Raw genomic sequence first — 26672 nt, 5'->3', positions numbered from 1 at the left:
TCAAAGAAGGTCAATCAACTGAGTGAAAACATTAGAAGTTTAAATAAAAAAACTGAATCTTAAAGGGTTTTTGTTGTTTGTTGATTTTTAAGTGCAGGTAAAGAAGAGAAGAATCTATTTTATTTAACTCACCACACACTGGATTGAATATATGACATGGGATTGACTTACTTTAACCAAATACTGGAATGCTTATGTTTGATAACTGCAAACATTTTCAGAGCCCCTTCCGGGCTCTTCCTCAGGCTTCTTCCTTCATTCCATACAAGATGGCTGTTAATATTCAAACACAATTTCGAATATTAATGGCCAGCTTGTATGGAATGAAGGTAGAAGCCCGAGGAAGAGCTCGGAAGGGACTTTGAAAATGCTTGCAGTTATCGAACATAAGCATTCCGGTATTTGGTTAAAGTACGTCAATCCCATGACATCTGTTTTATATTTTATTCAATGAGAATACATAAACTTTCATTTAAAAAATTTATACATATCATATGAAATGAAATAAATAAGTCTATTAAAATAAAAATAATCCACTAAACAAAGCATTAATTATAAATACAATGCACCAACCCTATTATGCTTTGCAGTTACAGTAGAGAGTCGTTAATCCAAATCAATTGGGGACAGGGGTTGTTCGGATTAGTGATTTGTTCGGATAACCGATTATGTACGAAAAAATATAACCTGTCCGATGTTCAAATTTTTCTCCATTGCATGTCGCTTCGTGTTGAATTTTTGTCGATTTTAAGCCTAACGAAAATTTTTATAATAATAGTCGAGGCTATCGTATCGTTAAAAATTATTTCTGCATTTTGTACAAACAAAATAAATATATTGAAGAATATAAAAACATGAAAATTATACTTTAGAAGTAAATCTAGTATCAAAAACGTTCGATTCAGCACGACACAGTCCGACTGAAAATCGTTCGGATAACCGGCGATTCGGATTACAGGAGTTTGGATTAACGACTCTCTACTGTATTTTGAAATGTAACACAAATGTTTTTGGTCCACCCTAGGACCACCTTCAGGCAGAGTTCTAGAAAAAATCTTTCTGGTGTGATTGGTGTTCCATTTGGAGCTTAATGGAACACCAATCACACCAGAAAGATTTTTTCTAGAACTCTGCCTGAAGGTGGTCCTAGGGTGGACCAAAAACATTTGTGTTACATTTCAAAATAACTGCAAAGCATAATAAGGTTGGTGTGTTGTATTTAAAATCTATTAAATTTATTTATTTCATTTCATACAAGTTAATTTTTAAAATATATTAATGCCTTTTACAAGCCCAATGCCTTTTACAGTCCAACTCCCACATTTTGCATCATTTGGCAACTCTCTCATATCTATGTTGCAATTTATGATACTTTTAAATAATATTAGTTACAAACATAAACACAAAGTTATATATACATTAATTAAATAACTATAAATAATATTTTAAAAATTTAATAAAGAATAATCATGGTAGGACAAAATGAAAATACTGCTATTTAAAATAATGTAGAGAAAATTAATAAAAAAAAAAATTAAAAATAGGCAATGGGCACTTTAAATTAATCATCCAATAATGCTTTCCCAGGCACTTTTGGCTGGGTGCTCAGTCCGACTGTTAATCCGGTAAATTGAGTTGTCAAAATAATGATTCTTATAATAAATCTCCATTCTCATCTGTGAAAAATAATGTAGAAACAAAATTGGAAAGCATAGAAAGAATAAAGCAAATTAATAAATATTTTAACTTCTGCTGTAGGCAGAAATAAGAATTTGTTATACAAATGAGGATAGTGACGACTCTATAGATCAGGGGTGGCCAACCCCGCGCCCGTAAGCGATTTATTGTGTGCCCACGACACGCTTCCCGATAAAATAAAAAAATTATTTTATTTTATTTCCAAACATTTTCATGATCCAGCTTTTAAGCAGAATTTTCTTGAAATTATTTATTACTTATTTATTAATTGAAATTTTCAAGTAATTATTTATTGATGTATTAAATAACTCTATATATAATAAAATATAAGTACTTAGTTCCACTACAAAAGTTATTATTTTATTGAATTCTATCGAATTTTAGCGCCATCTTGTATGTTTTTATTTTATTACTACCGATCGTTCTGCCATTACATCACTCTCCTGATTTTGAAAAGTTATGTCAAGAAATACAGTCTCAACCTTCTCATTAACAAATAATAATTTTTCATGTATTATGTAATAAATGTTGTTCAATAAAATTGTTATTACAATTTTTTATTATTATTTTAACCTATAAAATAAAATCAAAAAGAATCAAAATTAAAAATAACTTTAACAATAAACATATATGATGTCATTACGCATTGTTGCACCCGCAACATTCATGAAAATTTGTAATTGTGCCCTTGCTTCCAAAAAAGTTGGCCACCGCTGCTATAGATAAATATGGCAGTCATAACTAAAACAAATTATGATTGCTTACAAGGAAATATATATGTACTGCATATTAGAAAGCTTTTTGATATCCATTTATATTTAACTTTTGAAAACATGCACAAAAGGGTAGGAATTATAAATCACTATTTCATAAAAAAATTATACAATGATATACAGGGTGGACCATTTTAATTAATCCAGTGGAAAAACTTGAAAATATGGGGTCTACATAAAAATATCAACAAAACTTTTATCTAAAACATTTTTTTTTTTTTTTTTTTTTTTGAAAGATGCACTAATCAGGAATTATGGATGCTTGAAGTTTTATGTGGCTGCCACATTGCGGATGTGTGAATCCGTGGTTGGCGGTGAATTCACTGAAAAAGGAAGAAAAAAAGCTTTAACATTTTTTTAGGAATGGTGCTTTGGTGGCTTGATTACTTGGTGGAATCAAGATCAGCATCTTCTCTTTATCTTGCTGAAACACTAATTTTCTATTATTATTTGAACAAAAAGAATGATTCTACCAAATAATAATAGCTTCTTAATGACTTTTTAAGCAATTTTCTTCCATTTTTTTTTTGAATGAAGTTCACAGACAACCCCAGATTCATACTTGCTTGATTTGAGGGCCACGTAAAACTTCAAATATCCATAATTACTGATTACTGCATCTTTGATTAAACAACTTACTACGTCACCTTATGAACGTGCAGCCCAATTTTTATAGTGCATCTGTCAAAACAAAATGTTTTACATAAGTTTATTTTTGGTGTAGAATCAGAATATGCAATAGAAAATGCAGGCTCCCATTTAAGAAAATGAAGTTAACCTTGTTTTCACCGATCTAGTACCATCTATGATGAAACCAATAGCCTCATTTTGTGGCCTTCTTGAAGTCTAATAATTCTGGTTTAATGATTATTTTTGGTATTATGTGTATTTTTTTGAGTTATTCAACTAGAGTAATTAAAAAGTCCACCCTGTATAACTGGCAAATACATTCAGTTCTTGACTTATGACTGCCAAAACTAGTGCAATTGAAAGTAATTTCTGAATTCAAACAATTGGTTGCACTCACTAATGGCAAGATGCAATTATTAAATGTTAAATGTTATGAACAATTAAACACACTGTATCTATATATAATATAATCGAGACAAGTTGTTAATAATAATAATAATAATAATAATAATAATCAGCACAGAGCCCAAATGGTTAGGAGTTGAAAGTTGAAATTTGGTACACAGTTACGGTATGTCACGAGAACGCACACTAAGAAGGGATTTTTCGAAATTCCTTCCCATGGGGAGAGGGACAGGATTAAGGCTTAACACTTCCATCAACAATGGAAGTGTTAAGTAACAATGGAAGTGCTACGTAACAATGGAAGTGTTAAGAGAAAGTGACGTGCAAGACGCAGATGCAGTTTTTTTTGTTTTTACAGGAAATTGAACATATTTTTAGACCCATCTAAAAATTCTCTAATTAATCTGGAAACAGGGGGACCCAATTCTTGCATTCTGTGAAAACGGATAAGATTGACTATAACACAATAATCTTAATCTTCGCTATTGTTACTTTTGCCCAAGCAACACCAGGCCTACCTACTAGTATAACAATAATTGGTATATTCATCTTTAATAAAATACAAAAATAGACAAGATACAAAATGTCTTCACAATCAGCAGTGACAAACAATCCTTGTCTACAGAGATGACCTTTTTATAGAAGCTATGCCTCCACAATAATGCAAATTGTGCAAAATGGCAATGTCACCAGAGGACCTGGTGACATTGCCATTGCTAAATCATGAAGACATTATATATCTTCTATACTTTAGTATTTTATTAAAAAATGTAAATATTGTCAGCCAATTTTAAACCCCTATTAGGGTGGATTAAACAGTTTCTGGAATCATAGCTAGGGAATGTTTTGTTTGGAAATATTTTTCCACACTGCATTAGCAAATCTTTCATATGCATGGTTTCCAAATTTCACATCAATCTGGCCAATAGTTAGGTTTTTATAAGCATTGAAGTGAGATACCCTGTGTGCCTGTTCATGTATGCAAAAAATTGAAATTCAAGCTGTTATCAAATTTTTCCATTCAGAAGAAAAAACTGCAATGGAAATCAAATTCAGGTTGGACCATGTTCTTGTTGATTTATCACTTTCATCTTCCATAGCAAGTTTTTGGGTTTTGGAATTCAAGTGGCTGCACACATGCAAGTGATGAACCACATTTGGGACATCCAAAAACTGCTACCACTCTAGAAATTGTGGTTAAAATCCACAATATGTTATTCAAAGATTGCTGAATCAAAGTGCATGAAAAACTGAGAAAGCTGTGGGCATCTCCTATGAATGAGTAGTTCATATTTTACATAATGACTTGGGTTTAAAAAAGTTGTCTGCAAGATGGGTGCCGCATTTTGCTCAGTCCAGAGCAAAAACACATTTGAGCCTGAGTTTCAACTAAGAGTTTGGAATTGTTTAAGAGAAATCCATTGAATTTCTCTTAAAAGATTTGTGAGAATGGATGAGACCTAGATTCACAACTACACACCAGAAACAAATATTCAATAAAAACATTGGATTGAAAGTGGTGAGCAGGTTCCAAGGAAGGCAAAGACCATTCATTCAGCTGGGAAGTGATAGCAGTTTTGGGTCACCAAAGGAATTTTGTTAATTGACTATCTTGAGAAAGGAAAATTTGTCACTGGACAATACTACACAACACTTTTGGACAAGCTCTGAGCAACAATCCAGAAAAATGCTTGGGAATGATCAAGAAAAAAGTGCTTTTTCACCACAACAATGTACCCACTCATTTAAGTGCAGTCATTTGGCAAAAACTGGCAGAAATTAAGTTTGAAATCCTTTTGAATCCATGTATTTGCTGGATTTGGCTCCCTCAGACTTCTGCCTGTTGCTGAAACTCAAAAAATTCCTAGCTGGAAAAAGATTTTGATCCAATGAAAAGATGATCGAGGCTGTAAACAGCTGTTTTGGAGACCTTGGAAAATCCATTTCTTGGAGGCAATCAAAAAGTTGGAGAAACATTGGATCAAGTGCATTAAGTTTCAAGGGGATTGTGTTGAAAAATACAGCATAACTTGGAAATCATTTTATTTTGTTTTCATTGTCATTTCAGAAAGTTTTCAATTCACCCTAGTATTTGATTTTTAACAATGGCAATGGCACCAGATGATGATTTAACCAATTTTCATTATTGCAGAGTTGCAGCCTCCCTAAAAAAGATCATCTCTGTAGACGAAAATTGTTTGTTTGTCACTGGTGATTGTGAAGATGGATATCTGAAAACATTTTGTATCTTCTATATTTTTGTAATTTATTAAAAATGTAAATACCATCGGCCAATTTGAAATGGTATATTCATGTTTCACTGGCACTCCAATCTGCATCACTTTGAAAAACCAAAAATAACTTTCTGCAGAGTTGCTCACATTCTAGATGACACTGGACAATAAATTTTAACTTTCATAATTCTTCTTGCCTTTGTACAAAATTTTGTTTTATGTTATTTGTCACAATTAAACTAAGAACAAAATATTTCTATCATACCAAGATAAAAAAAAAAAAAACTAATTGGATTTATTATCACCAATAAAATTAATAATGTATATTAAGGTTAAAACAATTTTTCTTGCCACTTTTTGTTTCTGACGCCCTTATAGTTTCTAAAATAAATGTCCAACAATAGTCAGCCAACATTTTTTTTGTACATTTTAATGTTACAGATTATTTTTAAAACTTATTTACATAAGTGCATGCAAGGAATACATTATTATTATTGAGAATTTCTGAAGAATTTGATGTGATTTGCCAAATTTTTAAATTAGTTCAATAATAAGCATAAAAAAGTATACAATACACTTAATAAAGTACAAGAAAAAAGCCATGTTGATCAATGTAATCATTCTAACTTATTTAATCATTTATTCTTTTTAGTCTTATTATAAAATTTAATAAATCAAACTTAGGAATAATAAAATTGCCTTAATCTTCATACAGAATTAATCTCCCAATATGATTTTTGGTTCCATTGACTATTGCACTTCTGTAAATATTTTTAAATAAAAATATCAATTAATTAAAATATTAAATGTTTGAATTTAAATATGTCTAAACATCATTTCAGTATTACATTATGGCATGTATATATAGGAACTGATTGCAATATATAAGTTTGTGCACAACATTTGGAACCAATTTGTGTCCAATTATCACCATTATTTTTTGTGTTCAACTTATAAAGAAATTCTGCTGTAAAGTGGGGACTATTTAACAATTTGCTATCAACTATACTATTGTCCATCTTGGAATTATAATATCACTTCAATGATTCCGACAGTAAACATTATTCTGGACATTCTACGTTTTTGAAAAACAGAATTGACACATAAACAGAATTTTGTATTTATTAAACTTTGTTGTTTTCTGACTTTGCTTTAAAGCATTTTTCGATTATTTTAAGATGAAACTTATAAGCATGTTAGGAAAAACATTAAATCAAAAACAGAACGCAATTCAATATAAGTGCATATTGATTATCTAGGAATATAGGAAAGACAAACTATTTGTGTGAGTGGAGAATAGTATAAAAATGAAAAATGTAATCAGTATGTGACCATTACAAATATTTAGTCATGGAATTAAGCCAAACTAGAAGAGCTAACTGAGCAACAAGAAACAGGAAAAACAATAAAAGATACTTTAAGAGGCTATATAAAGTATAGTGGCATGCCAAAAACTTAAAGTAAATAGAATATTCATAACACCACAGTGAGAAGTCTAGCAGGCATTATTGTATAAAGCTAAAATGTAGGAAATAACAAAAACAGGCTAAGTGCAGTTGAAATGGATTCACTGACAAGATTATACAGATGAATAATTCCATGAATAATGCCATTATTCATGCAAAAAATAAAAAACTGAAAAAGTTAAAGTATTAATGAAAATATACTGTAGATATTTTCATTACTACCATAGAATCTCATTTTAACAGATTGCTTGAGCCACCGAAATTCATCCATTGTTCCAAGAATCCTTTATATTGCGAAGAACAATTTCCTGCATATTCAGGAAAATATCCATTACTTGAAAAAATTTCTGTTTTTGACACCCTTAAAAATAAGAAATACTAGTACTTTAAATTATTCAGTTTCTTGAGATCTCTACTCTTTATTCTATGGAAACACATATGTTACAAGATCATATACTACACCATACATGTGTATGACAAAGATGACAGAAACTACAAGGCAAATTACATATGCTCATTAGCACTTCACTTGACTTTGCAATTTGTTAAAAAAATTTGTCCATCTTTGTTTTTATGCTACTTTTCACCCTACCAAATACAACTGCTTGACATTAGCAATGTCATGTACAGGTACAGCCTGTTTATGCCGAAACTCGGGGAGAGGTCTTCATGACTTGGAAAGACAATGGCCTCACTAAATTTCGACACTACACTTGGACCAGAATCAGAATGTTCACTAGGTGGCTCCTCCTCAATCCTATTGGCCTGATGTCTCTTTTCATGTGATTCTTTAATTGTACATATCCCAGATGTAATAAATGCATCATAAAACTCTACAAATTCCTGGAAACACCCAAGTATTAAGTAAATGTTGAAAAAATGCAAAGTTTACAGTAGATGGATCTATAAAAAATCCATTATTCTGAGTTTTGGATCTGCTAGAGATAAAATATTGATTTCATGGGACCTGGAAAAAATATGTTAATTTGCAATCCTTTAAAATAAGATTCTACTTTATCTGCTTTAAATGTTTCTGATGCCTCAAGAGTTCTAATGTGTTTATTTCTAAAGTTAGTATGTATCATCTAAGCCATCTAAATGTACTTACATTCTTGGCTCTATTTCAAACATGTCTAGTACAGTCATTAGTTCCCTTTTCTCAATAGAATATTTCTGTTCTTTCAATCTGTATGCTAATGACCTACAAGAGGATCCTATATTTCATTGTTCATAAGCATGACAACCAAATCAGGCCTCTAGAAGCTCTTGAAATATTCAAATCTGAAAGAAGGGGCAATTGCATCAATTTTAAAAATGAAGAACAATTAGCACTTCTTCTGGAACCTGTTACCGGTGTGCTTTGTGAAAATACAAACTTATCACAAATACTTTCAAAGTTTTGAATAGTTCTTCTTCAGGTGAAATCTCTTTACCTTTTGTATTTTTACAAAAAGCTACAGAGAAACCGGAGGTAGTAGAGCTAAGAAGTAAACTAAAATGTACTAGCGAATGGATGCGATGGAATGAGATCACTCTCACTAGAACTGATAAGTCTAGGATGATGGACCTCATGAAACATAGCTCCTACAGGATTAAAGGAATACATCACTATTACCCAATATGAGAGAAAAGATAAAGATTTTGTTGACAAGCTGCAAACTAAAGTCAAGCAGTTCACAAACTCTAAGTTAGTCAAACACTTGGCATTGGACAACATAGTAGTTGATTCCCCGGCCACACCTAGGCTTTTCGCCTTCGCCAAGATGCACAAAATGGGCCAGCAACTATGTCTGATAGTGGATAAAGTCAGGACACCCACACACAAGCTAGAGAAGGCTACCCACCACCTACTATCTTCCCGCCTGGAAGCCTACCTTCATACCATCAATAATCCTGTAGACCTCATCCACCTCCTACAGGATCTATGCTCGTCACTGCAATTTATTACCATCTTGGACTTCAAATCTCTTTACCCTTCTATGGAGCACCCTCCAGCCTTTTGCTCCCTTAGGGATTTTTTGCTTACTTTGATTCAAGATCAGACTCTACACCAACAAGTGCTAGAAATGGTCCATCTCATCTGTTATAATTCGATCTTTGCTTTCGATGGTACTGTTTACAAGCAGAAAAGAGGAGTGCCCATGGGTAGCTTGGCACTCCTCTTTGGCACTCCTGCGAAATGATCATTACATGACTTGACTGCAAGGTCCTCCCACCATTCCTCCCAAGCATCCTACTTTATACATAGTCAACATTTTCATCATGTGGAAGACGATGCCAGATTTGTCATCTTTCGTACAAGCCATTAATGACAATCCATATGGCCTAACAATAGGAGTTGACTAGCAACACAGATCTATTTTCTGGACATAAGCATTAGAGTGGAAGGGTCTACCATGTGCATGTTGGTATACCGCAAACATACATACCTGTGGGTTCATGTGACCCATTCTCATATAAGACTGCAGCATTTAATACTCTAGTTAGAAGGGCATTTTCCCATTTATCCACTGTGCAATCTCTAGCCACCGAGTTAACTCATGTTAAGATAGCAACCAGACATGGGTACCCTAATCTAATGCACCATTTAATTGAGCAACATCACTGCTCACAACACACACCAACTACGAATGTAACATCGATGTAATGGCCAGCATCGATCCTAACAGTCTAACACATGTCCCGATCACATTTAACCTATATATTAAGGTGGTGTACACAGAGATTACCAACAAACATCACATGCAGATAGCATACAGGAGATATCAGACGATCTTTGACATCCTCCGAAATGGAAAAGACTCTCCAGATCATAACAGACTTCCTGGTGTCTACTCCATCCCACTTAAAGACAACAGATGGGACAAAGACCTGATATATATTGGTTCCACTAAACACTCTTTACGTACCTGAATAAGAGAATACCGAGCAAACCTTCAGCATGGGTAATTCACTACTGCCCTTGCCATGTATACATCAGATCCAACATTGATGTGGAGTTTGACAAGGCCGAGAACCTCATTACCCCACCAGGAGCATCTTAAAGGGCTGAGAAGCCATAGCCATTCACAGACCACCTGCATACTAGCATGCCATACTAGCAGCCATAGCATGCCACAGGACCACCTCCATCAACTAGAAGGAGAAGATTAATCTATTGGTAGCCTGGCAGGCCCTCATAAACGCCGACCCTTAATTACCACCATCTACACATGAACGTGCATGTCACAATGGATTTCGTAAAACAGGTGTTTGATTTGTTTTTTGAATATTCACATTCCATTTTGAAGCATTCTATCAGATTTCACCTGAAGAAGAACTGTTCAAAAGTTTGAGTGTTTGTGTTAAGTCTGTAGTCTGTATTTTCATCAAGCACACTAGTAACAGGTTCCAGAAGAAGTGCTGAATTTCACCCCAGACTGTTGAACTTTGTATGAAAAACAATTATCTTATGCCTGGCAATCTTTACACCAACAGGAACATTATTTTTAAAAAATTTCATTATACGATTTTTCAAATAATCTTAAGAATGTTCATATTCCATATTCCATTTGAGAATGCTTTAACCTGAAGATGATCTCCTATGTAGAATGAAAATGTTTGAGTTTTATGTGCATTAAACTTTTCTGGAATTTTACTTTTAAGGCTCAATTGTGTGACTTTTTAGGATCCTATATATTCTTTATTTAAAATTTACTTGTTTTATATATGTCCTATTTAAAGCAGCCAATAATAGATGATGCTTCAACCAGTATAATGCCATAAAATTGAAAGTAGACATATGTCCTGGTTGTGACAAAACATGCACGATTCTCTCCTCAAACCATCCATTATCCTCCACTGTGTACTGACACCCACTAAGGTCGCTTTCTAACACACTTGCTAATCTCCAAACCATAGGAGGAAACAAACATCTGTAAGCCTGATAGTTATATTAAAGCCAAATGATTGCCAGATTAGATTGGGTTATATCACTGCTATTGTTAATAATTGAATACTAAGTAATTGGAATAGGAGAGTAACCTAATGCCTACCTCTAAGTCAAATTACTTAGCATTTGGTTATTAATAATGGCAGTAATATAGTCAGTTCTAATCTGGCAATCATTTGTCTTTAAACTGTAGGTGGATGCAGTTCTTTCCACGGTTAGTCTAATGCTCCAGTGAGATTATGGGTTTATAAATAACCAAATAATAGCAACATGATGATCCCAAAAATTCAGTCAAGAAAACTTTGGAACATTTGTAAAGGTAAAAGTTATATAGTACATGGGATTAGCTTGTCCTAAGGAACAGTCAATTTCCAGAAAAGCAATTGTATAAAATTTTGGGGTTCATCTTAAAAGAGAGACAAGACTCTTCTGTGTCATAAAAATCCCAACCAATGACAACCTTTTGGGAAAATAGTGGTTGTCATAAAGGAAGAAAAATAACATAAATCTTATAGAGTAAATTTCATCAGGATAAGGAATGATCATCTAAGAAAAATGGTAGGAAGAGAAGTTTCAACATGTTATTGACTAGGTAGTAATTATGGTGTCTGTGGATGTGATAATTCCTAGAAAATTAAAATGTTTTGACTGATTATACGTTAAGATAGTTATATTAAGGTTTTACCATCTTTGCTTTTAATTACCATTTCCTCTCATTTATTTTAAATAGCATATATTCATTTAGTATGATTTAAATAAATTTAATAATAAATTTATCTAGGCATTTCATTATAACAATGTTTCAGTTAAATTGTAAAATAAAATTACTTACAATATGTTCATGAGCAGAAAATATTAAATGAGGTTGAACAAATGAAAGAACCTAGAAATATATTTTAATATATATATGAATTAATTCAAGTTATATTTTTAAATTATAGCTGAAGTAATCTATTTATAAGCTAAAATTTTTAAAATCAAGACTTTTATGTAATCAAAGGTTACACTGGAAGTTATGTTATTGATAAATGTTTGGCTAGAAGAAAATAAAGTTTCGGTTGTTTACTTATATCTTTATGATGATATATTATTCTGGTAAGTAGCTTATTTCCATTAATAATAGATAATTATTTAAATTTAACAGTTTTGAAATACAACTTTTTTAGAATTTGATCAATTAAAATAGTCAGAAAAGTTAAAATTATCATTTGAAAGTATAACGATATTGTCTTCAAATACTATAATTATGAGAATTCTTAGAGACTTTCTTTATCTTCGCCTTTTCCCATATTTATATGGGGTCGACGTTTCTTTCTCTAATACGTTTTTTCCATTTTTCCCTATCAAGGGCTTTTTCTCTCTTAGGTCTCCTCTGGTTCAAGTCTTCTTCCACCTTCTTTCCAATACATCTTTGGTCTTCCTCTTTTCCTCTTTCCTTTTACTACCAGTTTTCCGATCTTTTTTTCGACATAATTGCCACTTCTTCGTGCTACGTGGCCAAACCACCTCAACCTACATTCTTGCATCTTTTTGCTCAAGGAGCCCACCTTAACAGAACCTCTAATAAAATCATTCCTTATTCTATCCTTTCTTGACACATCCATCTCAACATTCTCATCTCCGCCACCTCCATCTTTCTTTCTTGGGCTCTTGTTATTGCCCATGTCTCCGCTCCGTATAACATTGCAGGTCTAACAACTGATTTATACAATTTTCCTTTCAGATTGCAGATAACTTTCTTGTCGCATAACACACCGCTCAGCTTCCTCCAGTTCATCCATCCATACTGAATTCTATGCTGCACCTCAGAGTTCAATCCTCCTCCCATCTCGACAAATATCCCAAGATATTTAAGACTTGGAACAAAAGGAGCAGCACATTTTGGATTTTAATATTACACTCATCTCTACCATTCAATCATATAAGCTGTTTTAGTTCTGCTAATCTTCATGCCCTTTTCTTCCAAAACTTTCCTCCAATCTTCCAGTTTCTTCTCAGCCTTGGTTTGGAAAAGTTCACACAGCACAATATCATTTGCAAACAGCATACTCCACAGAGCATCACACTTCACGTCACACACCAACACATCCATTATCAGGTCAAACAAATAAGGGCTAAGGGCTGATCCATGATGCAAACCAACATTAAAGAAGAACCCTTCTGTAGTGCCTACACTACTCTTAACTTGGGTCTCTGCTCCCTCGTACGTTTCCTTGACGAGCCTAACATATTTTTCTGGAACATTCTTTTCCCTCAAACATCTCCATACCTCTTGCCTTGGTACCCTATCATATGCCTTTTCTAGATCTATGAACACTATGTGCAAATCTTCCTGCATTTCCGTGTGCCTTTCCATTAGCTGTTTTAGAGCAAAGATAGCATCAATCCTACTCCTTCCTGGCAAAATGCCAAACTGTTCCTCTTCAATCTCAGATTCCTGCCTAATCCTTCTTTCTACAATTTTCTCCCAAATCTTCATAGTATGGGACAATATCTTTATACCTCTGTAATTTCCACAATTCTGTACATCCCCTTTACCTTTAAAGATTGGCACAAGAATGCTCTTCCTCCATTCATCTGGGATCTTCTCCTGCTGCCAGAGTTTCTTCATAAGGTCCCAGAGGATATCAATTCCCTCCTTACCCAAACCTCTCCAAGCCTCAACCGGAATCTGATCAGTGCCTACTGCTTTCCCCATCTTCATTTTCCTAAGCACATTTTTCACTTCCCTGCTAATATCTTACACCACTCCTTCATTTGCCTTCCATTCTCATATGAAGTTCTTCATTCAATAAATTCCGAAAATATACTTTCCATCTTTCCTGACCCTTTCATAATCTTGTAATACCACTCCTTTATCATCTTTAATCAGTTTAATAGAGGTAAAGTCTTTCGATGCCTTATCTCTTGCTTTGGCAATTCTCATCAACTGCCTTTCCTTTCGAAAAACTTTATAAGCCTCTTCTAAAGCCTTTGCTTTCGCAATAGCCACTGCCTTTTTAGTCATTTTATTTGCCAAATGGTAAGTTTCTTTATCTTCAGACCTTCCCATCAAATCCCACCTTTTCTCTGCCTCTTTCTTTTGTTTAACTGTGGATTGTACCTCACCAAAGTTCCAAAGGGAAGAGATTGACAGAAGGAAATTCTGTCAATCTCTTCCCTGAAGTTTTTCCCAAAACCTCTTCTCCAACTTTCAAAATGCAATTACTATTCAGCAACCACCATGTTTGCACATCATCCGGAAACTGGATTTCTTTTAACACTTTTATCTTAAACTCTTTCCTTAATTCCTCCTCTTTCAATCTCCACCATTTGATCCTTTGTTAAATCTGGCTAATACAATTCTTTCAATCGCTCATAAGAAAGTCACAATCCACCAGGAGAACTCTAGGTTGTGCAGCAACACCTTCTCCATTTAACAACTTACTGTTTCTCACTTCACTCAGATGTCTCCTGTGGCACAAGAAAAAATCAATCTGGATGGATCTACCTCCACTCATGCATATAACCAGTTGATTTGCTTTCTTCTGAAAGTAAGTGTTAACTAGTGCAAGGTCAAAAGCCACAGCATGATCAACTAGTCTTTCTCCCTCTCCATACACTCCACCTCCCAAGAACTCTTCTTTCCACATTCTTCCTCTTCCCAACAAGACCATTTAAATTGCCCCCACAGATTAATCTCTTGTTCATAGGCACACACATTATAACTTGGTCAAGATCTGTCCAAAAGTTTGTCTTTTCTTCTTCTCCACTACCTGGCTGAGGAGCACACACACACACAATCGTAATGAAAATTCCAAAAATAAGACTGTTTTTTCTTTTGACATAATACTTTATACTCTTTCAAATAGTTTTTATAGAAAGCACAATATTGTGCTTTCTATAAAAACTATTTGAATTTTCATTATGATTGTGTGTGTTGTTGCTTTAACTATACAACCCACTAGACAATTAGATGTGAGGTTTTATCCATATTTTTCCAATACAACGTTATCTAGAGTGACAGTAAATGAAGATTTAAATTTGACCCTTATACTGCATGTTTACAAAAAAATTGTCTGTAACAACAATAAATTACTGAAAATACATTTAAAAAAAATTTTAGTGTACATATACAAAGTACAATATAAAAATAAGAAGCTTTTGTTCTTGGATAGATATTTAACTGGATATCTTGTATAATATAACAACAAATCTGATTCAAAATTACATAGTCAGAATTACTTACTGCAAATTGGAAAAATGAAAACTTAATTTTCCAACTTGAATTTTTACAGTACATTTAGTACACACTTCTTTTTGTCTAACAAAGTACTAGTTTCATTAATATAAAATCTATTTACACTGTATCATTTTGATTTATAACTGAAACATTTTCAATTTATTTCACATAAATATTATTATTCTGTTAAAATTTTATATTGTGATGAAAGAAACATGAATATTTTGTCAGCTTGTTTTTCCTTTAATAGTCCATATATAGAACTAAAGACACTTAAAAACATTTTCTCTAAATCAAAATCATTTTGTAAAGAAAATATTAATATGGTACTTGAGAGTTTAGTTCAGTAATTAGTACACAATTCTTTTAATTAATAAATTGAAGTTTCATTAATATAAAATCTATTTACATTAAAATATAAAAAATTTTAATTTGTAACACATTTAGCAATTTTTTCTAAGCATAAATATTTCCTAATTCTTCAAAGTCAATAGGAAAAAAAAAAAAATCTACTCACTTCCAGAATGTTTTCAACTTCAACATTTTTTTATACTGTTTTGATATTTTGCTTACCTTTTTTACATAATAACTTGGAATAGGAGTAAGTGGCACATGTGACAATATGATTCTTATTTTTCCAGGAATTAATTTAGGAGTAATTTCATATTCTGATGATCTTGTCAAATAATTTACCTGAATGATACATTTAAATAATTAGTGTTTCTAGCATTGTGTAGAATAATTTAATCTTTTTAAAATATTTAATTTAAAAATTAAGTTGGTTTAATTAAATGTACAATTATATAAGATCATGCAAACAGAATTTTTGTAGAATTAACATTATATTTCCAGTGTATTACATCAGCATTTCCTGAACTAGAGTCCTGTAGAATGTGCAAAGTTATATTTTTATATACTGTTATAAAATCACAAGTTTCATTACAGAACACTACTGATTGTAATATGATTAGTATACGAGGGCTGTTCGGAAAGTTTGCGGCCTTGCCTATATGCGGCGCTGCACTTAATTTAATTTTTGGCGAGAATTATTCAGACATCTTTGCTAAAGATACAATACCAATTTCCGCTTGATTTGTCGTAAAGTTTTGCCATGACCGTTTAGCAGATAGTTAGTGTGCAAGTGCTTTGTCAAAAATGAAGAAGACGGAGACTCGTGCGGTCATAAAATGCCTGACGAAAAAAGGGTTGATCCCATCTCAAATCAAAGCTGACATGGATGAAGTTTTGGGAGAGTCTGCTCCTTCGTACACCACTGTGAAAAAATGGACAGCCCTTTTTAAATCTGGCAGAGAGAGTGTGGAAGATGACCCTTGCAGCGGACGGCTGTCAACTGCTGTCACTGAAGAAAATATCGACAAAGTTCACGATTTTGTGTTAGCAGATCGCCGTTTGAAAACGCGTGAGATAGCTGAGACAACAGGCATCTCTGTCGACCGAGTGCACCACATCTTAACCGAAAATTTGGGTATGATGAAGGTCTCAGCAAGGTTGTTGCCGCATCTGCTGACCGCTGAGCAAAATTGGGTTCGCACTTTGATGTCAAAGGAGTGTTTGGACTTCTACCAGAAAAATCCACAGAATTTCTTGCATTGGTTTGTGACTACTGATGAAATGTGGATCCATTACTACACTCCTGAAACAAAAGAACAGTCGAAGCAGTGGAAACACCAAAGTTCGCCACCACCAAAGAAGGCAAAGACAGTTCCATCAGTGGGGAAAGTGATAGCTTCGGTTTTTTGGGATGCTAAAGGCATCATGTTTATTGACTACCTAGAAAGAGGAAAGACCATCAATGCTGTCTATTACTGTGAACTTTTGGAAAAACTGAAGAAAGAAATCGAAGAAATGAGGCAACACTTGAAGAAGAAAAAAGGTTTAGTTCCACCACGATAATGCACCTGCACATTCCGCCAGAATCTCCGAACAAAAGACAAACGAACTTCGCTTCCAATTAGCTCCACATCCACCGTACTCACCCGATTTGGCCCCCAGTAACTTCCACCTTTTTCCAAACCTAAAAAAATTTTTGGCTGGAAAGAGATTCCACTCAAATGACGAAGTCATCTCTGAAGTAAATGAGTATTTTGCACACCTTGACAAATCGACCTATTGTGATGGCATAAAAAAGCTAGAACATCGCTGGAATAAGTGCATTGCTAATAAAGGAAACTATATTGAAAAATAAAAAAAGTTTTAACATTATTTTGTTTGTTGTTCTATTTGAGGCCGCGAACTTTCCGAACAGCCCTCGTATGTGCAAGTTTTCCCTCAGAGTTCAATCCATATCTCTAATTTACACTTACATTTATGAATATATAAATTGTTTACATACTTAAATAATAAAAAGCAGTTTATAGACTAAAACAAATTTTTGGTGCAGCATGTTAGGTAACTGCTTACTGTTCATGTTACTGTACAGTACAGATACAAAACAAACACACAAACTTATTACTCCTTTAGGAATTGCATTTGTACAGCTGCTAATCCTACAACCATCTAATGCAGTAAAAATTCTTTATTCAAATGTTTTCAATCATCTTAAACAATCTTTAGGAAATTACATTCTAAAATAATGAATGCCTAACAGTTCTTCCAAAATGTATTGATGGAACAAATTTTGAAAAACTAGAAAAACTATTGAGTGTTCATTCTTTTAGAATGTAATTTTTCAAAGATGAGCATTTAAGATGATTGAAAACATTTGAATAAAGAAATTTTAACACAGTAGATGGTTGTAGGGTTGGTAGTAACACACAAACACATGTATATATTCATGTATGAATACATATGTGTATTAAATAATATACAGTGCCATAAAAGGTAAGAACTTACTTCACATGCTATGCTAAAAGTTTACCCCAGTCCATAACATACTTTAATTATCTGAGTATGTAAATAATTCATAATTGTATAATTGGATGCATGAATTAGTGATATGAACCAAATGTACTCTGTGAGGAAAGTGTAAACACATTTACATATAATTGTAAGCTCACAGTAGTGTGTTTGTGCACATGTACAGTAGAAGTTTGTTAATTCAGCATCTAATGGAAAAGAACAGTGCTGGTTTAATGTATTTTTTTAAAGTTCAATAATTTATATGCAATCCAAGTATTGTATATCAATAAATGTTGCACAGTAGGTCAATAGTAGTGAGGATACCATTATGCATGATTATTGATTATGCTATGGACTTTTGATGGTGGGGTGTTACCGTTATTATCATCATCATCTCACAGCAATATTCCCAAGTGTTGTTTGAAAAAAGTATTTTTTTTTGTTTATAAAAAGTATTTTTTATTAGCGAGGTTGAGGCTGAAGTTTTAAATGCAAAAACGTGTACATCAGATGTTCAGCGCCACTTTCCTGTAACCCTAGAAATTTGACAATGGTGTTTGGAAAGTCAGTGGAATCATGCTTGACATTCCAAATGCCATTGTCAAACTTCTAGGCTTACAGGAAAGTGCGCTGAACATCTGATCGTACACGTTTTTGCGTTTAAAACTTCAGCCTCAACCTCACTACTGTTAGCAAGGAAAAGGACATAGATAGTTTCTCCAGATTTTCTCTAGCGGTAATTTTTTCATTATTTATTCAGTATTTTTATTAATTTTTTATTGACAAGACTGTCTTGTTTATAAAATCGTACTGCCTGCTGTGATACCAGCTTAGAGGTATGAAGGAGTACATGACAGAAGTTGCAATTTGGCACAGAATATTAGGTGCCCAAATCATGTGTACATAAAAAAAACCAGATTTGTAGGTACTCAGGGGATTGAGAACTAAGTCAAAATAAAATTCAAAATGGCGACACTCTCACAAACAGGCAGTGCGAGATTTGCGCATGCGTTGCTCGTTGGGAAGTTGGAAATGTGAATGTTGCAAAATCGAATTTTAACAAATGTGTACATTGGGAAGTTCAAAATGAGAAATTGGCTTTTGACAAATGAATCTTTGAAAAAAATCCATTTACCTGTCCCGTGTTATTCCCCACACATCTCTGGTCACCACGTGCTGACCTTGACTGATTGACCCGAGATATCTCTTCTCAGCATCAGAAAGTTTTTCAAAGCAGATGGAGCTAGTTGTTATAATTTTATATTAAAACTAACTTCTGAAATATAATTTGTTTTGCTTTACATATATATGTTACAGTAAAAACCCATTTTAACTAGTTGGAAGTAGTTTTTACTGGATGTCATTGTTATAATCCGTTTTGTCTAGTTAAAACTAGAATTTACTGCTGTACATGTTTTGATTTTAGATAAAACTAAAATCAAACATTAACTTTTTAACTTTTAACATTAGTTAAAACTAATTTTAGCTACATAAATATGTTTGGGGAAAATAAATAAAGTGATGATTGGGATTAAAACATTTGTATTATTTAATACGATATTTATTGAAAATATCTGGTCACACATCTATGTTATTAACATTAATTAACCCTTTGTCCCCGAAGGCACCAATCGATCGGTACCCTGGCTTTTTAAGCAAAACTTTGAGGGTACCGATTCATCATTACTTTGGTAAATATCGATTTTTGTAAAATTTATTAACAACAGATATAATCTCGTTCGATACGAAGTGAATAAAGTATAATAATTCATTATATTAGTTGATAGCAGTATAAAATTTTGATTTCAAACAAATATTTGATATAATGTGTGATAATTTCACAACGAATAAACATACATGCATAAGTGTTATATCGAAATGTACAAAACAATATTCTACGTCTTTCTGACTCAGTGCCAGCAAACAACTATGTAACTAGACAATGTTAATTTTCACAAAATGTTACAAATTATCAAGTTTGTGTGTCAGTTCTGATATATATTATTTTTTTTCTTATAAATTTTTCTAATAAAATGTATTGAAAAATATCATATTTAAAACTAAAGATATTAATAAATGTAAGTGATTTTTTTCATATAGATATAATGATAATTTGATTTTTGGTGAACTTTTAAAATAATATTGCCTGACTGACCTTATTGCCTTAGGAGGGATCGCAAAATAAACGTAAACAAGATGTCAGGGGAAAAGGGTTAAAGCGATACGAAATTCATACACTATAGGAACGTGTTAGCCGAATGACCTTGGTCGAAACAGTTTTTACTAAGCCATTTTGTTAAAACCCGTTTTGTCTAGTTAAAACTAGTTTTAACTCAAATTCATTTTTGATTAGCAGTAAAAATTCTAGTTATAACAATGACATCCAGTAAAAACTAGTTTCAACTAGTTAAAACACATTTTAACTAAAAATGGGTTTTTACTGTAATATATATATATATATATATTTTTTATTTTGCACAAACAATATATTATATATATATATTGTTTGTGCAAAATAAAAAAAATAATTTCGAATGATACGATAGCCACAATTATTTATTTCAAAAATAGAAAATTTTCGTTAGGCTTCGACAAAAATTCAACCTGGAGCAACACGCAACAGAGAGAAATTTCAAAATTGGATTAGTTAATTTCACCTTTGATTTATCATTAGATGTGGATAAGTGGTTGGAACAAGGAACAAAAAAAGAGCTAACACATAATATGGAAAGGGTTCAATTGGCAAATACCTCTCAAGACAACAGCACTTTGGATCTAAACACTGGAAAAGTCCAGAATACAGAGAAAAACAGAAGGTACTGCAATGAATATATAAAATATGGATTTACTTATATAGGAAATGAAAAATTCCCTAAACCACAATGTGTAGTATGTGGAGATGTTTTATTTAATGGCTGCATGAAACCTTCCTTACTCTTACGACATTTACAAATGAAACATCCCAATTATAAAAACAAAGAACATAATTTTTTTAAATGCTTGGAGCAAAATATGAGTAAATCGAGTTTGAAGTCCTACATCCTGTCATCTAACAAAAATCTCAAAAATGTTGTTGAAGCTAGTTACTGTATTAGTTACCATATTGTTAAATGTGGCAAAAATAATACCATAGCTGAAAATTTTATTCTTTCCTGTATAAAAGATGCTGTTCACTGTAAGCTCGGAGAAGACCAAATACCTAAATTGAACATTTCTCTTTCGAACAATACAATATCTCAAAGAATTCAGGATATTCATTCATTCATTCATTCATTTTAAGTTTATTAGGTACCAATTTTAGTACATAGCCCGGTTCTGCTTTGGGCACTACCGGGAATAAAGACAGATAAATTTGCAGGTATACAGATATATATATTTTCACATACATAAATAAAACAACTGAGAGTGAAGTAACAGTTAACCGCGCAACAAACTTTGCGCATGTCGGTAAAACCGTATCAACAAACAGGCGTAATGAACCCAGCTGGCTGTACGAGCATGCCTTCGCTCTTACAGTGCCAGCTCATAGGGACAGCACAAAAGGACAGAACACTCGCAGTACCCCTAGAGGAAAGTGAGGTTATGTGTGATTTGGCTAATCTTTCTAGTCAGGTTGTCGAAAGCCTGGAAAATTTCCCATGTAGAATTCAGAATATGTCTGATGACGTTGAAACGACAATAATAAGCCAAATTAAAAATAGTAAATTTTTTGCTATTCAAGTTCATGAAAGCACAGATGTTGCCAATTTTGCTATTTTGCTTGTTATAGCAAGATATTTGGTCGATAATGAAATTGAAGAAAACCTATTACTTTGTCATTCTTTGTCAGAACGCACAAGAGGTGAAGATATTTTTAATGTTATTGATTCTTATGTCAAAAAAAAGGGGATTAATTGGTCTAACTACTGTGGATTATGTACCGATGGTGCCAAGTCTATGTCAGGTATTTACTCTGGTCTTTGCAGTCGTGTAATGAAAGTAGCCCCGAACATAAATTGGAGCCATTGCTGCATCCATAGACAAAATTTAGCTTCTAAAAGCCTTCCTCGTAAATTGAAACTTGTTCTTGATGAAGCTGTGATTAATGCCACTGTGCCAAGTGATTAATTTTATAAAATCAAGGCCCACTAACTCAAGAATTTTCAAAGCTCTATGTGATGACATGATGAGTCTTCATTCTACATTGTTCCTTCATACAGAAGTGAGATGGCTATCTCGTGGAAAAGTTCTTACCAGACTATTTGAGCTTAGGCATGAGGTTCAAGTTTTTTTTGAAAGCAATTCTTTCAAGCTCTCATCCAAATTTCATGACAATAAATGGCTTCAGGCTCTCGCATATTTATTAGATATTTTTCTGCATATAAATAAGTTAAATTTGGCATTCCAAGATAAAACAATGATATTTAGTTTGAAATCAAATTTTTTAAATCTATAATTTAAAAAATTTGATTTTTGGAAGTCATGTATTAAAAATAGTCAACCTGAAGTATTTGAAACATTGCACAGTTTCTTATCTGAAAACAAATTATGATTTTCTTTGGAATTAAGTCAACAAATAATTGAACATTTATAAGGATTAAAATCCAATTTCCAGAAATACTTTCCAAAACCCGATAACACAAACTATTGGGTTCTAAATCCATTTGAAGAGGAATACTTTCAGGTAGCTAAATTGTCAAGCAAGGAAAAAGGAAATTTGATTGAAATTTCAACCGATTCAATTTTAAAATGCCAATTTAAATCAAAATGTCTTTTTAACTTTTGGGCAGACATTACCAAAGATTTTGAGCTACTTTCTGATAAAGAACTTCAGTTTTTGTTGCCATTTACAAGTACTGTGCTTGTGGAAAGAGCTTTTTCTTCCTATCTATATATTAAAAATAAGTATCGCAATAAGCTGAAGGCAGTTCCAGATTTGAGATTATACCTCACATCAGTCGAACCTGACATAAAAAATTATGCGAGAAAGAACAAGGACAAGGCTCACACTGAACTCCTTTAATATGAAATTAAATACTTTCAAGTTAGTTTTTTTGTGCAATTTTATTTTTATTATAATTTTTATATTTGCTTTTATATTTGTATTGTAAATGTATTGATTTTTACATGTATGAACCTAAATATATTCTCTTTATCAACATTATAAATTAGCTTTTTTTTTTTTTAATTTAAAGTTACAACATGTAAAATTAACAATACGGTTACTCACTAAATTTCTTAAATGAGGGGTACAATCTAGAGAAATGACATGTCATGGGGTATGCTAATGAAAAAAGGTTGGGAACTGTTGTACTAGGTCACGGTTGTAAAAATTTCAATAGTTTCAATATTTTCAATCTACTTTATTTTTTATTCATAGATGGAAATTCATAAAAATATCAATAGTTTTGTTTTAATTTACTAATGATTTATTATATTTACATTTTTTATTGTTACCAGAAAGTAAAAAAAAAAAAAACAGACTGAAATAATGGCAGATTGAATTGTATCACCACTGCCATATTATTTGTCTTTATACAACACTGCCAAAAATTATAATTTGGTGCACAGGTACACAATATGATCTGAACAAATTTATAACTTTATATACTTATAATGCTGTTTTGTGTTATATATTAACTTAACAAGCATAAAAAAAAATCAGTAATCCAGTATGAAAGTAACAATTTATTACTAAAACAAATGTTTTTAATCATCTTTATGACCATCTTCAGGTCTTCAGTATTATAGATAGAACAGAACTATCAAAAACATTTCAGTGATATGTTGTTACTTTCATACTGGATTAATGGTTTCCTGTGTTTGTTTATACTAATCCCTTCCAGTTTCTGTTCTTACTTTTCAACATTATAAGCCTTTTATATTAATTAATATAAAAAGATTATAATGTTATTTTGTGTTATACAAGTTATACCTTTATTTATCAACATAAAAACTTCTTAATCCTTACAAAATGTAATAATTAATACAGTATGGTCTTGTTTTACACAGGGGTTGTATGTCAGCAGGTACTAAGTAAAATAAAATTCTGCATAAATTTGTGCTCCACCCCGAGTAGTCTCGGACAATTTCCTAGACACTTGTGCAACCATTCATGGTCAAGAGAAAAATGTTACAATGAATTTTAAAAGTTTTACTTATGTTCTAGCTATAATCAGAAATATCAGACCAAAATTTTACACAATATCAAGTGCACTACTTGAGAAAACTACACGCAAACAAAGATAATCATAATGAACAGAATTAATTAGTTCTCTGTTGAAATTTGCTAAAATAAGAGTCAGACTCTACGACACTAAGAGTGAGTTAACCTAACCATTTGCTATCTGCAATAACACAAAACCACGTATATCAATCCTATGTAAAACAAAACTCTGCTGTATTTGAAAAAATAATATTTATAATTCATGTTACCTTAACAAATTCAGCAAACTTTACGTTTATAAATACATCCTTCTTAAAGTAAGAATCAAATCTATCTATCTTATCAGAAAGAGCATCCCCATTTTCTCCTCCTATATCATTGTCACCTGGTATTATTATAACCTATTAAAAAAAACTGATTATTTTTAAAATACAATTTTATGAAGTTATTGTATTTAAACATTAAATCATAATTCAACATCATCAAAATCAACCTTAATAGTTTTATATTATATTTAAATTGATTAAGTAATAATTTCATTAATAGCAGACTAATAAGACTATAATTAACTAAGATAGGTTTTGATAATGAATAGATCCTGAGTTATTCTATTTTAATTTTATTTTTTACAAGTTTTGGAAAGTTAATATAATATAATGAAATTTAAATTCTTTAATAATTTTAATTTAATTATCTTAAATATAACATTTATCTTTAACTCCATCCACAAATATGAATGCTCTTCTGAAAATAATGACAAACACAGAACAAATAACTAGTGTAAACAACAACAACAACAACAAAAAAAGACAAAAACAAAAGTTATATCAAGACAAATGTTTTCTAACTCCTGAGTTCTTCAGATGCCATAATGGTTACCAGATGGAATTAGGGTGGCCAGGCATCCAGCTTTTTCCTGGATTGTCAGGCATTTGACTACTCTGTCCTCCATCCAGAATCACCTTACACCAGATATCAATTTTTCCTCCTTCTTGAGGCGTGACGAAAAATGTGTACAAAAATAGTTCAGTTGTCACTTCAAATGAATTGAAGAAGCTGGTTAACGTTTCCAGATGGCCCACACCACTTTGACCTAGTGGCACATTTGGCCATTTTCTTTGTTAAGAGGCCAAAGAATTTCACAAGTGTTTACAAATAGTCACAAATGTTTATTAGACAAGGACACAGCAGAGATGAAAGGTCTAACCAATCATCTTCAGACTTTGGCAGAATTCTCCTTTTAACTGGATAGAAGTTGCATGTGTGGCTGGCAAGGTGGAGGTTGGAGTTATTAAAATTTGGAAGCAGACTGTTGACCCCTAGAAGAATAGATGTTTTCTTTGCAACTTGCTTCAACCGAGTGCCAACACCCACATCTTTCCCAGCTCACAGCGTCCCAGTTGACGATCTCATAGGCATCTGCAAATTTATTTTTCCGTTTTTCATTTATACATGTACTGTACATATAAAAAAATAGAAAACATGGGGAATCAACAGGGTGCATGGGAGTTACCCCCAACAGTGTCCTCCTTTTTAAGTACTGGGTATTAGCAACCCTAGATACAAAGGCTATTTTTTAAATAAGGTCCGTTTTTTAATAAGAAGAAAAATACTGTAAATATCGTTAAAATATATTTTTTTCCATATTCTACATACTTTTATCTACTTTTCTACATAATTTCCATTTTGTTTAAACATTTGTCATACCGCTCAACAATTTTTTGAATTCCGACTTCAAAGAAATCTGCTGCCTGTCAAGAAGCCCAATCCACGACTGCAGTTTTCACTTCTTCTTCGTCGTTGAAATGTTGACCACCAAGGAATTCCTTTAGGTATCGAAACAAGTGAAAATCATTGGGTGCAAGGTCTGGACTGTGTGAATGATCGTATCGAGTCAAAACGATAAAGCACTGTTTAATCGTTTTGTTTTGTGATCGTCAGAAAGCAGTCTTGGAACGCACCGAGAAAACAATTTTCGATAATTCAGTTTCTCCGAAACAATGGTATACAAAACTGATCTTAAAATCTGTGGAAATTCAATTGATAACGTTGAAATCGTGAATCGTCGGTCCTCTCGAATTTTGTTATCCACATCACGAATCAAATCTTCAGAAATCAGAGAAGGTCGGCCAGGGCGTGGCTCATCGTGCACATTAACTCGCCCATCCTTGAACATTCTTACCCATTTTTGAACTTTACTGTCACTCATAGCATTACCACCGTAAACTTTACAAATCTGATGGTGAATTTCTGCTGCTGTCAAGTTTCTTGCATTCAAGAATCGAATAACAGATCGTATCTCACAGTCG

General features: G+C 32.6%; 1 protein-coding gene across 2 annotated transcripts in view; it reads right to left on the bottom strand.

Moving 5' to 3' along the window:
- Positions 1-26672, bottom strand: part of Mppe (Metallophosphoesterase) — a 65454-nt gene that overhangs the window by 13855 nt on the left and 24927 nt on the right. Inside the window, exons 4-6 of one of the 2 annotated variants that reach the window (XM_067285361.1) lie at positions 24633-24764; positions 15933-16052; positions 11970-12020 (exon numbers count right to left, since the gene is read on the bottom strand). In XM_067285361.1, coding sequence (XP_067141462.1) covers positions 11970-12020; positions 15933-16052; positions 24633-24764 — 303 coding nt within the window. The remainder of the gene's footprint in view (positions 1-11969; positions 12021-15932; positions 16053-24632; positions 24765-26672) is intronic. The other variant, XM_067285362.1, reaches the window with a different exon arrangement.

This window comes from Centruroides vittatus, unplaced genomic scaffold, assembly GCF_030686945.1.
Source record: "Centruroides vittatus isolate TY-2023 unplaced genomic scaffold, ASM3068694v2 scaffold_2520, whole genome shotgun sequence".
NCBI classification, from domain to species: domain Eukaryota; kingdom Metazoa; phylum Arthropoda; class Arachnida; order Scorpiones; family Buthidae; genus Centruroides; species Centruroides vittatus.
The sequence above is the reverse complement of the archived record's forward strand: the minus strand, read 5'-3'. Positions and strand labels throughout refer to the sequence as shown.